Raw genomic sequence first — 14,228 nt, 5'->3', positions numbered from 1 at the left:
TTCCACCTGGACACAGGTCCATAAAGGTCAGCCCAGCACTCTGAACAGATCAGAGAGAGGAGCTAGACCAGCACTTCCTCATGCCCTGCCTTCTCTGGATGCATGGCTCCATAATGACATCTCCAGAATGCCAGTGAGTGAGATCCTGGCACATATCAGACTCGTTCTTCTGTTGATGTGCTTTGAAATATCTCTGTCTATTCCTAGCTTCTCCCAGTCATGGCCTTCCCAGCATTTCATCTCTCCAGAGGTGGTGATCCCTTTGAAGTTTTGGAGCTGGTGGTAGTTGTGGACCATGATAGATTTCTTTTCTCCAAAAGTAACGTATCAGAAGTGCAGTTTGAAGTATTTAATGTTGTCAATATGGTGGATTTGCTTTATTAACCTCTTGAGATTGATGTAATTTTGACTGGAATGGAGATTTGTAATAATAAAAACCCATTTTTTTTTATCAGTGGTGACATAGATCAAGTTGTGGAGTATTTTTCTGTTTGGAAGCATTTGCAGTTTAATGTCCAATTGCGACATGATGTTGCACATCTTTTCATTAAAAATTTAAAGGGCACAGAGCTTGGTATTGGCTACATTAAAGGAATATGCCAGAGCCCTTTTAACTGTGGAGTGGATATTTTTTTAAGACAGATCACTATTCCTTTTTGCACTTACCGTGAGCCATGAGCTTGGTCATAATTTGGGTATGCTACATGACACTAGATGATGTGTGTGCAGACTAAGGTGGTGCATCATGTATGCCTACAGAAAGGTGTCAAGTAAATTCAGCAACTGCAGTTATAACCAATATTGGGCCAATTCTTGGCGTACTAGGTTATGTATTTATACTCCTCCACAGCCAGCGAATATCTTTAGACTTAAGTGCTGTGGCAACCGAGTTGTTGAAGAAGGAGAGGAGTGTGACTGTGGAAACATACACCAGTGTACCAAAGATCCTTGTTGTCTTTTAAACTGTACTCTTGAGTCCTGGAGCTTCTTGTGCTTCTGGACTTTGTTGCAAAGACTGCCAGATCATGCCATCAGGGACTCTGTGTAGACAAGAGGTCAGTGAATGTGACCTGCCAGAGTGGTGCAATGGGACGTCCCATCAGTGCCCAGAAGATGTTTTTGTGCAGGATGGGCTTCCCTGTAACGCCACTGCCTACTGCTATAAAAAGACATGTAGCAGTCATCATATGCAGTGCAAGGAGATTTTTGGCAAAGATGCACACAGTGCATCTCAGGGGTGCTACAAAGAAATTAACACTCAAGGAAATCATTTTGGACACTGTAATATTGTAGGCACAATCTATGTGAAATGTTTGACTGCTGATATGATGTGTGGGAGAGTTCAGTGTGAAAATGTACACGCCATTTCTAATCTGGTAGAACATTCTACAGTGTATCAGTTTCACCTGGATAATACTAGCTGCTGGGGAACGAATTATCATTTAGGGATGTCTATACCTGATGTTGGTCAAGTGAAAGACAGCACAATGTGTGGTCCAGGAAAGATCTGTATCCATAAGAAGTGTACTGGTATGGTTCATCTGCCACAAACCTGTAATCCTGAGACCTGCAACATGAGGGGGATCTGCAATAATAAACAGGATTGTCACTGCAACCCTACATGGGCTTCTCCCAATTGTAGTACCAAAGGCTATGGAGGGAGTGAAGACAGTGGTCCACCTCCAGGGAACTTCTCAGAAGAATCAAATGCAAAGGACAACTCTAACCAACTTTTGTTACTGTTGCTCATTCCTGTGATTGGCTTGTTTTTGTGTTGCTGCTGTATGCTTTACAAGATGCACACAAAGAAACAGGAACAAGTTGAGGAAGAAGAAGGGGAAGAGGAAGAAGGAAAAGGAGAAGAGGAAGAGGAAGGAAAAGGAGAAGAGGAAGAAGAAGGGGAAGAGGAAGAGGGAGGAGAAGGGGAAGAGGAAAACTCAATTTAAATAACTTCCATACTTTTAAGGATAGGAAAACATGAGGACATGTCTACCTAAACAAACTTAGATCAGATCAGGACCATTAGCTTTAGATAGCACAGCAAAGGACCCCTAGCATGTTCTTCCTCTTACTTCTCAATGTTTTAAGTACAATTAAAGGTCCATTTCCCCCAGAAGTTGTCTTTATATATTTCCTGACATGGCAAAACAAAAACACTTCTTTTCAAGGAGGTCTGGTTGACCATAAATTCACCATATAGCTCCGGCTGGTATTAAACTTAAGATCTTCCTGCCTCAGCCTTCCAAGTGCTGCCGTTACAAACCGTGTACCATTATGCACAGCTCCAAAGATACATTTTAAGTGTCCATTCTAAACCTCCTGTTACAATTTTTTTTGCTTGATTTTTATCATTTCCAGGATGTGTCTATATAAAGCCTATTGCTGTTTGGCACAGTTAAATGGACCAATAAAAATAGGCTAGGGTGATGAGTAGAGAGGGCAGGGAGGCTGCGGGGAGACAGGAAGGGAGAGAGAGAAGAGAGATTAACATGATCAGCATCAATTTAGCTGGATTCCTTTATGCTAGTAGACAGGTTTGACTTGGGATTCCAGTTTGGTTGTCACAATTAGAACCACAGTAATTATTTTTTAGGTGTATCAGCAGCATTGGACTACTGACTGCTTTAGAGCTCTGTTGCTGCTCTTGGGATGAGCTGAGTTAGGCCTTCCTGTGAGTTGAAGCACAAGTACCAGCTGATCATGTGCCCTCCTTCTGAACATTTCCCTGCGAATAACAATATTTCACCATTCCTAATCGCTGTGTAGTATTCCATTGTGTATAGGTACCATATTTTTTTGAATCCATTCATCTGTGGAGGGGCATCTGGGTTGTTTCCATATTTTGGCTATTGTGAATTGTGCCGCGATAAACATGGAAGTACAAATGTCATTTTGATAGCTTGGGACCTGCTGTTCAAGATCGATGCCTAGGAGTGGTATGGCTGGGTCATAGGGTAGGTCTATATTGAGCTTTTTGAGAAACCTCCATACTGTTTTCCAAAGTGGTTGTACTAATTTGCACTCCCACCAATAATGGAGAAGGGTTCCTCTTTCCCTGCACCCCCTCCAGCATTTGTTGTTGCCTGAGTTCAGAGTATAGGCCATTCTAACTAGGGTGAGGCTTTTAATGAGAATATAGGAATTGGGGGCTCCAACTTCAGTACACCTTGTATTTTCAAAAGTTCCATTCAAGAAAGAAAAAGAAAAATCTGAACTCAAACCCAATCTTCTTAGCATTAATACCTGCCTTTTTTTCTAATAAATTTTACTTCAAATAGCGAAGAAAAAAATAAACAATCCTAATAGCTCAAACCAAGCCAAATGCCATCTGTATAGGTAAAAACCTTCACAAAGATCAGAAGAAGCAATCCAGAGCTAAAACTAAATTGTGCACATTTCAGGAGGCTGAAGAACAACTATGTAATACAAGCAACAATCATTCACATTGGGCCAGCCCTCAAAGAAACGTACCCTAAATAGCATTCACCTTTATTCCATGCCATCCTGAAGAACTTGCACCTTTTATTCAGATAGTTTAAAATGTATAGTCAAAGCCTCATATTCTCTGCCGGGTGGTAATGCTTTGGTACCAGTTCAGATAAGATCTCTCCTACCCTAAAGACTTCCATTCCCACACGGACTATGCCTTTCTATTTTTTATTTTTTAGGTTTTGTTTTGTTTTGTTTTGTTCCATTACTGATCTCAGGGCCTCTTGGTCTCACTTGGCTTTTTCCTTCAAGGCTGGCACGCTACCACTTGAGCTAGACCTCCATTCTTGGTAAGAATCTGCCCAGACATTGAATTAATCAATCCTCAGGTTTCTGCCTCCTGAGTAGCTAGGATTACATGAGCCACCAGAACGTGTCTTGTACTTTTTTGAGATAGCAGTTCATGTGGTCCTCAATTTTCCCAGCAAATTAATATTATTGAGGTTGAAAGCTTGGCTCAGTTGGTAGAGCGCCAGCCAATGAGCAAAGCATCAGGTACTGAGTTTGGGTACTGAGTCTGAGTCCCCCAGTCTTGCAAAAAACAAAAGAAATAGATATTAACTAAAATTAATATTAATAAATCTTTGCTTTCTTTTCTCCAAAAATCTTGCTGTTATTTGTGAACTAGCATTGAGTTCAAAAGACTGAATTTCTGATGTCAAGGGGACTGAATTTCTGATGTCAAGGGGACTAAATAAAAATGTTTCTGGTTGTGAGTTGTTTCATGTAATTTTGTCTCCAGTTAAAATAAGAGCTGAGAAGATTCAATGTATAAGAATTGCTTTACACAGAAATGGAGGGACAAATGGTGAGCAAATGCAGTAGTGGTACTCACTAGACACTATGTTGAAAATGAACTATACTGTTGTGCCAAGTTGCGAGACGACCACCAAGAAGGCCACCGAGACTCAGACATTCCGAAATGCAAAAGCAAGGCAAGGCTTTATTCAAGCGAGTTGCAACTCGGGCCTCGTCCTACTTACCGACACAGCAGAGGTTAGGAGGAAGCCCCAAGCTACGATTACACAGGGCTTATAAAGGCAAAAAACAAAGTTACAACAATCAGGTGTTCAAGCAAGCAAGATTAGGACACAGGTACAAATCTGATTGGCTCAGGGCTCGAGGCATTGGGCTTGAAGCATTCTAGGGATGGTCAGAGTTAAGCATTCCCAGCGGTTAGAATTCTAGACTGACTGGGCCCTAATGGGCTTATCCTGGGTTTGCTCACAGGGCCTGCTTATCTCAGGTTCACGTGGTAAAGTGGGGTTCGCGTGGTAAAGTGGGACCTGACTTCAAAGTTTGGCACTTCAATACAACTTGTAGGTGGGGATGGGAAGGAAAAATTGGGAGAGGGGAAGGAAAAATTGGGAGAGAGCAAGGGAAGGGGTGACACTATCCAAAAGACATGTACTCTTTGCCTGACATCTAATTATTGTAACCTCACTGTGTAACACCTTTATAACAAAAATTAAAAGAAGACTTGCTTTAGAAAAAGAAATGACTGGCCGCTTTGCAGACGCCACTGCCGCTTGTAGTTACCAGCTGCCAGCCATGGTCAATCCAGCCGTGTTCTTCAACATTGCTGCCCCGGCAAGCCCTTGGGCCACGTCTCCTTCGAGCTATTTGCAGACAAAGTTCCAAAGACAGCAGAAAACTTTCATGCTCTGAGCACTGGAGAGAAAGGATTTGGTTATAAGGTTTCCTGCTTTCACTGGATTATCCCAGGATTCATGTGCCAGGGTGGTGACTTCACATGCCATAATGGGACTGGTGGCAGCAAGTCCATCTATGGACAGAAATTTGAAGATGAGAATTTCATCCTGAAGCATACAGGTCCTGGCATCTTGTCCATGGCAAATGCTGGACCAAATACAAATGGTTCCCAGTTTTTCATCTGCAGTGTCAAGACTGATTGGTTGGATGGCAAGCATGTGGTGTTTGGGAAGGTGAAAAGAGGGCATGGAAGTTGTGGAAGCCATGCAGGACTTTGGGTCCGGGAATGGCACGACCAGCAAGAAGGTCACCATTACTGACTGCGGACAACTCTAACACATTTGATTTGGTTTATCATAACCACCAGACCATTCCTTCTGTAGCTCAGGAGAGCACCCTTCCACCCCATCTGCTTGCAAATATCCTGTAATCCATCTGGGCTCTCACTGCAGTTCTTTGGGTTCCATGTTTTCCTTACTCCCCTCCAAGTCTAGCTGGATTGCAGAGTTAAGTTTATGATTATGAATAAAAACTAAACGGTTCTCAAAAAAAGAAAAAGAAATGACCAAAGTTAAAGTCCTATTTTATTAAATTTGTCTTTTATCATACAGGTTTTATATATTTGAACTGATCTTATATATTGAACTCTTAAAGCATAAATTCTGAACACCCCTTTGAGACTATCTCAAAAATATATCCTGACGAGATGCAATTTAAAAAAAAACTTATGTAAACAAAATAAAAAAATTATAAAGACACATATGTATTGGATATGATAGTTACAAAGAAAGTTGTAGAGTAGCAATCTTGTCTAGATCACTTAGAAAAAGATTTAATAATAGAAATGGAATTTCATCTTGATCTAGAAAGTTGCTGTGATCTGTATCAGTAGTAAAAGATAGCGAGACATTCTAGTCAAATTAAATAACATGACTAAAATTATGAAGCAAATTAAGGTTATCCAAGTCCAACTATTGGGTTCAGAAAGGAAGTCATGAAGAAATGAAGCCAGAGCCAGACATTTTGGAAAGCCAGTTACTGGTCATCTTTGTTGCTAAGCAGCTAAATCTAGAACCTAGTTACCTGAGAGACCAAGTGGAAAGGGCTTATAGTCCTTTGTTCTGTTTGGTTTCAAGTAGAAATCTCAATAAGGGTTATATAACCTATCTTCACAGAAGGGACCCTGGAAACTACTGCATCTTGCACTGGTAAGACATTCATCAAGTTTGGCTATATGCCTAAATTGGTAATCAGACTAGTTCATGGGTTATGTGAAGTTTCTTCATTTTTGCTGTGCTTTTCCTTTTAAAGATGTAAATGACTTCAGTATGGGTTGGTGGTAGAAAGTTATAGGAACAGTGACCAACCTTTGCAGTTTGGCTGGGACTGAGGGGATTGCTAAGATGTAGGGCTTCCAATTGTGGGTAAATGTTGGTTACTCTAATGGCCAGTAAAGAATAGGTAAAATAGGAGAAAGTGAAGATACAGCACTGAGAAGGGAAAGTTAATAGAACCAGTCCTCATGTAGTGGAAGATGTAATCTGAATCTGGGAGAGATCACTTTTTCCACTGAGACTGGGATAGAGAGTGGGTAGAAGACAAGTAGATAGGGTGTGGATTCAGGTATCTTTTTTTTTTTTTTTTTTTTTTTTTGCCAGTCCTTGGCCTTGGACTCAGGGCCTGAGCACTGTCCCTGGTTTCCTTTGGCTCACGGCTAGCACTCTGCCACTTGCGCCACAGCGCCACTTCTGGCCGTTTTCCATATATGTGGTACTGGGGAATTGAACCCAGGGCTTCATGTATACGAAACAGGCTCTCTTGCCACTAGGCCATATTCCCAGCCCACGGATTCAGGTATCTTTGTAAAGCTGAACACTTGGAATCAATATGGATACTTTTTACTTTGTTTTGTGACTCAGTGGCCTCACTATCCTCCACATACAAACCCCAAATAAATTGCCTACACGGCACCATATATGTTAGGTTTTTAAAGTAGGTAGCCAGTAAAGGAGAACGCCACGCGGTATTCAGGCTGGAGAGACAAGTTTTATTACCAAACTGCTGGTCTGTAGCCGAGATGATCCATGGCCAGAGAGGAGAGAGAGAAGGGGCGACCCCCACCCAGCCCTGCCTTATCTAGGGCAGGGGCTGTGGGGTCGGGGTGTGGCCAGGTGGATTAGTATGTGACCTCAGGGAAAAGGGAGATAAACTGCCTCCAGGTCTGCTGGTTACCCAGGTAACTGGGTGGACTTAATGAGGTGGGGGCGTCTGCATGGAGCCCTCCGGGAATGGACTTTACAGTAGATGGGTGTTGATTAATTCAAGAATGTTATATGGTAGAGAGCATGTATTTTATTTTATTTTATTTATTTACTTATTTATTTTTTGCCAGTCCTGGGCCTTGGACTCAGGCCCTGAGCACTGTCCCTGGCTTCTTTTTGCTCAAGGCTAGCACTCTACCACCTGAGCCACAGTGACACTTCTGGCCATTTTTTTTATGTATGTGGTGCTGGGGAATTGAACCCAGGGCTTTCATGTATGTGAGGCAAGCACTCTTGCCACTAGGCCATATTCCCAGCCGAGAGCATGTATTTTAACTAGCACTGATTTGCTCTAGTGATTAATAAAACCTGTTCTTTCAGGAGTTTTTGCCCCTGAAATCCTGAGACTAAGAATCTGGTTTAAAGATTCTTTGAATTTATTTTTCTGGTTTTACCTGCTTTCCAGCTGAGCTCTAGGAAAAGGAAAATATATGATAGAGGTTCATGTAGTTTATTAGTTTATTTTCCACCTTTTCTTCTTTTTCCTTCCTTCCTTCCCTTCTCCCTCCCTCTACCTATTGCAGTACTGGCTTTTGAACTCAAGACCAGATGCTTGTTAGGCAGGTGCTCTACTACTTGAGACACTCCACCAGCTTTTCTTTAATGTTGGTTATCCTCACGATATGGTCTTGCATTATGCCTGAGCTGTTTGCATTACTTCCTCCACAATAGGAAAAACAGGCACATCATCACTGTGTCCAGTCATTGGACATAGAAAAAAAAATTTTTTTTTTGCAGGGAGGGAAGGGTTCTGGTCTAACCTTACACTCTGATCCCCCGATCTCACAAAAGTTAAGCCTCTTCAATATTGATAGTAACTCCTAATACAATTTATAATATATTCTTTCTATAGTTATTCTGTTATGTTTTATTTTTGAGTCCAGATTTCATATGTAGTGCAGACTGGCTTCCAACTTCCAGACCTCATGCCTCAGTCTCGCAGGGGCTGGCATAATTCATATATTTTTTTAACTTTCTTTTTTCATCACTTCCCTTATGGGAATTCTTTGTTATAATTTCCACCATAAGACCAAAAAAGGCATTTTCCTTTACTTAGAATGTTTGATATTTGTTTCATATTATGGATAGTATAGAAAAAGAATTTCAGCTTTACAACATATTACTGGTATTGGAAACTATTAAATTTCAGAAACCTTCATAAGTCTTTCATGCATTTCATAATATATCAAATGCACTATTGAGATCCTTCTATGGTCTTTATGGAGGTCTGCGTAATGACGTGAATCTGAATTGGGTTATCTCAAATATAGGTGTGTATGGGTGTGTATTTAAATATAAATATAAAAATCTTTATACATTTTTTTTGCCAGCCCTGGGGCTGGAACTCAGGGCCTGGGCACTGTCCCTGAGCTTCTTTTTGCTCAAGGTAGCACTCTACCACTGGAGCTACAGCCCCACTTCCGCAACCCAGGGCTTCATGCATGCTAGGCAAGCACTCTACCACTAAGCCACATTCCCAGCCCTATGTTTGTAATTTTTTTGTTATTTAGTGTGCCAGTACTAGGGCTTGAACTGCCCCCACTTTTCCATTCAAAGTCACATCTCCAGCTTTTTTGTTGGTTAATTGGAGATTTGTCTGGTATATCTATCACTGAATAGAGATCCTCAGGTCCCAACCTGCTGGGTTGATAGGATTATAGCTAGGCATGAGCCACTGGCACTTGCAGAATTATTATATTATAAATGTGTTGTTTTTGTTTGTTTACATACTCAGAGCTTCTTAGTCTGGTATGTGTGTACACACTCACACAGGTCCTGGAGCTTGAACTCTGGGGCTGGGTACTGCTATCCCTGAACTTTTTGCTCAAGGCTAGCACTGTACCATGTGAGCTACAACTCCACTACTGGCTTTTTGGTGGTTAATTGGAAGTAAGAGTCTTATTAACTTTCCTGCTCTGGTTGGCTTTGAGCCATGATCCTTAGATCTCAACTTCCTGAGTTACTAGCATTACAGGCATGAACCACCCGTGCCCAACTCTTAGTCTCATTTTTCTTTTTCTTTCTTTTTTTCAGTCATTTGATGTAATCTTTGGGCACTTTTCTTAGAATAAGAGAAGGATTCTTCCAATGCATTCAGTACAAAATACTGCATACAGTAGAACACTTCTGCTAATGCTTAGTATTATTGTTCCTGCTTCCACATTTCATCACTAAATTGACATTTTGTTAATGGTTTACATTTTTATTTTCTTTAATATCTGACATTGCATCTTGAATTTTGTAGTCTCTAGATATACAGGTGTTTTTGTTTGTTTGTTTGTTTGTTTGATGAGTAATGAAAGACATGGATGCATTCCCAACCAGGATGTATGCTGAATACAGAATTTCTCCACTTTCCAGAACTGTTGATATATGTATTTAAGCAAGCTGAGAGGCTTCCCTAGTATTCTTAAAGCAACAGGCATTCCAGTGCCTTTGCTCTAGTAAGACAGAGATCCTCTTCTCAAGGGCTATCAGCTGCATGGATTTTCAAATTCCATTCTGAAGACATTTCTTTTTGTCTTTGGTGTTTGCTGATTGCTAACTCATGAGAACAGATTATTCACAGATTATTCTTGAATCCTTTTAAAGGATGTCCTCTTAGAGGATGCCCATTTTTTTTTTACATTTTTCCTCTTTGTAAAACTATAATCAGGAGGAAGTAACAAGTTGGATAAGAAATGTACTCACTGCCTTATGTATGAAACTGTAACCCCTCTGTACATCACTTTGACAATAAAGTTATTTAAAAAAACTATAATCAAACAAATGCATTTTTAAGTAGGACTCACTTAGAATCCAAGGTGCTTGACTCCCCCTCTTTTTCATGGTAAACAATGCTATGTCAGCTCTTGTAGAAGATGAAGTTAAGGACCTTGGGGTCTAATTGTCTTGGGTGAAGGGGAAAATAATGAGGAAAGACAGTAAATAAAGAAAAAAGAATGTAAATCGCAAGACTAATACAAATTGACACAAGAATTGTCTATTGTTTTTGATGTCTCCAGTATTGACAGTTAAATGGGTTGCTGTCAATAGTTATGCAAAGGCAAACATAATCCAATACTAGTTGGACAAATCAAGATAGTTACCCTACTCAAGTCTCTTCTGTTTTTGCTTTAACTGTTTCTTGTGCACATTATAGCCACCTATTGAGGTAATTCTGTAGGTACTCCTCTTTCAACGTCAGCCATTACAAACATATGGCTAATAATGACTTTAAAAAAACAAAACACCCTAACTCTCCATCCCCCATTTAAAGGAAATTTAAGCCATTTAACTCATCTATTATTTTTGGCCCTCCATTGTCCACCCCCCCCCCAAATTCCTTAGTCCTATGCCGGGCCCCACCCTTCTCTTTATTTCATTTTCAGCACTGCAGCTATGGGTCTTCCTCTCCCAGGACATGGATCCATAAAGGTCAGTGCTCAGTACCTCAGGGGGAGGAACCTGACCAGAAGTGCCTCACTCTCTGTCTTCTACTGTGGAAAGATGGCTCCATAATGGTGGCTTTGAAGACTGGAGCACCCCTGAGAGTCACTCTTGCGCTGCTCTGGCTTGCAGTGCCTCTGTTCCCTTCTAGCCTCTCCCAGGCTGGGGCCACCCAGTACCTGAGTTCCCCTGAAGTAGTGATCCCCTTGAAGGTGACCAGCAGGGGCAGAGGTACAGAGACTCAGGGATGGCTCTCTTACAGCCTGCTATTGGAGGGCCACAAGCACATTGTCCACATGAGACCCAAGAAGCTGCTGGTTTCCCCAAATCTCCGTGTGTTCACCTACACAGAACAACATGCTCTCCTTGAGGACCAGCCCTTTGTCCCTAGAGACTGTTACTATCATGGTTATGTGGATGGAGCCCCTGAGTCTTTGGTAGTTTTTAACATCTGTTTTGGAGGCTTTCGGGGACTGTTACAAATAAGTGGCCTCAATTATGAAATCGAACCCATCAGGCACTCTACGGCATTTGAACACTTGGTTTATCGGTTATATGGTAATGAGACACAATCCTCACCTGTAAGATGTGGTTTAGCAGAGAAGGAAGTAGCACACCAACGCCTGGGATTTGAAGGAGCTGAGAATGCTGATCTGAAACCAAATTCTTCTGGCGAATGGTGGACCCATTTGTGGTTTCTGGAGCTGGCTGTAGTGACAGACCATGATTTCTTCACTTACTCACAAAGCAACTTATCAAGGGTGCAAGACGATGTATTTCTTGTTGTCAATATAGTGGATTCTGTGTATCACCAGTTGGATACTTATGTAATTTTAATCGGCATTGTGATTTGGAATCAAGGAAATGTTTTCCCAATCATAGATATAAATAAGGTTTTGGAAGATTTCACTCAGTGGAAACAAGTCAGTCTTTCCCAGCTACAGCATGATGCTGCTCACCTTTTTATAAAAAGCTCAATAAGCATACTTGGCTTAGCCTATGTTGCAAGCATATGCCGCCCTCCTCTTAATTGTGGAGTTGATAATTTCCAAGAAGACCCATGGTCTCTTTTTGCTAACACAGTAGCCCATGAGTTAGGTCACACTTTTGGTATGCAGCATGATGAGAAATTCTGTTCTTGTGGGGAAAAGGGTTGCATCATGAGTGCTTTCAGAGTACCAGCAGAGAGATTCACTAACTGTAGCTATGACACCTTTAAGAAGACAACTTTAAACCAAGGATCTTGTTTACACAGTCATCCAAGACCAGGAGGTGTCTTTTGGCTGAAGCGCTGTGGGAATGGTGTTGTTGAAAGAGGAGAGGAGTGTGACTGTGGGTCTATACAGCAGTGTAACCAAGATCCTTGTTGCCTGTTGAACTGTACTCTGAAGCCTGGGGCTACTTGTGCTTTTGGGCTTTGCTGCAAAGATTGCAAATTCATGCCATTAGGAAAACTTTGTAGAAAACAGGTCAATGAATGTGACCTTCCAGAGTGGTGCAATGGGACATCCCATCAATGCCCAGAAGATGGATATGTGCAGGATGGGATCCCCTGTAGTGCCACTGCCTATTGCTACCAAAAACAATGTCATAGCCATGACCAACAGTGCAGGAAGATTTTTGGCAAAGGTTCCAAGAGTGCATCTCAGAATTGCTATAAGGAAATCAACTCCCAAGGAAGCCAGGTTGGCCACTGTGGGATAAATGGCACAGTATACTTGAAATGTAACACATCGGATATCCTTTGTGGGAGAATTCAGTGTGATAATGTGGAAAATGTTCCCCAGCTCCGAGATCATTCTATTTTGCAGCAAACCCACATCAATGGCGTTACCTGCTGGGGTACTAAACATCACTTCGGGCAGGGCATCCCTGACTTTGGTGAAGTGCAAGATGGCACCTCCTGTGGAGCTGGGAAGATCTGCATCCACAAGAAGTGTGTCAGTCTGTCTGTCCTGTCACAAGTCTGCCTGCCAGAGACCTGCAATATGAAAGGGATCTGCAATAATAAACACCATTGCCACTGCAACTATGGGTGGTCTCCACCCTACTGCCTTAACAGAGGCTATGGAGGTAGTGATGACAGTGGCCCAGCTTCAGCAAAAAGGAGAGTTTCCTTGTCAGAAACTGTATTTCTTTGGGGGTTAAGTCTGGCTTGTCTGTTGACTGTTGGAATTTGTATATATTATCAAATATATTCTAGATCCAGGTAGACTAAGTTTCTCACCAACTTAAGATAGCCTCTCTAATTAAATATCCTGTCTCTCATCAATGTAAGAAAGCCTCTCTAATTGAATATCCTAAGTCTCTCATCAACTAAAGAAAGCATCTCTAATTGAATATCCTATACATTTTTTAGTTTCTTAAAAAATGTTAGAGCATGTTTGAAACTGAGCACCTTCTCAGAGTATACAAGAAGATACAGGGGTCTTCCCTATAGTATTAGAAACATCAAGTACAATGACAGTAGGTCTCCACCTACTGTTCACATGGTAAGCAGCAAATAACGATTCATTCCCTATGCAGCCACCAGCTTGGTTGTTTTAATGTTTCTTTGGCACAAATATAATTCATGGGGAGGCAAGAGACAGGCATTACAATGTCCAGGTGTCAATCCTCCTCTCTGCTGTCATTTAGTAATTTGGGAAAATTATATTTTCTCACGAAATTTTGAAAAGCTTCAGTTAATGTGCATACCATAGAATTCAAAATACCTTACAAATAAGGCTAGGTAATTAATAAAATCGATGTCCAAGGGAATATCATGCCACATCCAAAGGATCCATGAAACCCTCTGTGTTCCAAGTGCATATAGCTGTGTTCAGGATCTTCTCAGTGTTAAATTGACTTATGAAGAAGGAGTTATCATCACAAAGACCCAGTTGGGCCTCCTAAATTACCATACTCATCCACCTCCAGTCCAGATTATAAAGCAGAAACACTAACATCATAAATAGAATAGCAGAGATGAATGCCACCATTAATGACTACAATTTCAGTGTGTTGATCCACATCATATTCCTATTTAGCTCAGCTCTCCGTGAATGATGGTAAGTCACTGTGAACTTAAATGAAAGCTGCGATCATGTATTCTCCTGGATTTGGTAATTTTATTATAAGAGATGGATGGATGCAAGTCAGGTGTTGTAGTATGAACCTGTAATCCTAGCTACTCCAAAGACATAGATAGGAGGGTCCTGGAAAAAGAGAAATCTTATCTCAAACACCTAGGTAAAAACAAAACCTAAGGAGCCAAGATCACAACTCAAGTGACAG

General features: G+C 41.3%; 2 protein-coding genes and 1 pseudogene across 2 annotated transcripts; all 3 read left to right on the top strand.

Annotated features, from left to right (window-relative positions):
- Positions 1–745: 745 nt before the first annotated feature.
- On the top strand, positions 746–1,758 carry LOC125363023 (disintegrin and metalloproteinase domain-containing protein 20-like). Its single transcript, XM_048362003.1, is given in 3 exon segments — positions 746–967; positions 969–1,530; positions 1,643–1,758. Coding segments are annotated over 3 exon segments (900 nt in total).
- A 3,282-nt stretch (positions 1,759–5,040) lies between these two features.
- Positions 5,041–5,739, top strand: LOC125363272 (annotated as a pseudogene).
- Positions 5,740–10,874: 5,135 nt separating this feature from the next.
- On the top strand, positions 10,875–13,634 carry LOC125363266 (disintegrin and metalloproteinase domain-containing protein 21-like). The gene is made up of 2 exons (XM_048362369.1): positions 10,875–13,184; positions 13,232–13,634. The coding sequence occupies exon 1, from the start codon at positions 11,024–11,026 to the stop codon at positions 13,163–13,165; it is 2,142 nt and encodes a 713-aa protein (XP_048218326.1). The 5' UTR covers positions 10,875–11,023; the 3' UTR covers positions 13,166–13,184; positions 13,232–13,634.
- The last annotated feature ends 594 nt before the right edge of the window (positions 13,635–14,228 follow it).

Source organism: Perognathus longimembris, chromosome 14, assembly GCF_023159225.1.
Source record: "Perognathus longimembris pacificus isolate PPM17 chromosome 14, ASM2315922v1, whole genome shotgun sequence".
NCBI lineage: Eukaryota > Metazoa > Chordata > Mammalia > Rodentia > Heteromyidae > Perognathus > Perognathus longimembris.
Note: the sequence above shows the minus strand (reverse complement) of the source record. Positions and strands in the feature narration are given on the sequence as shown.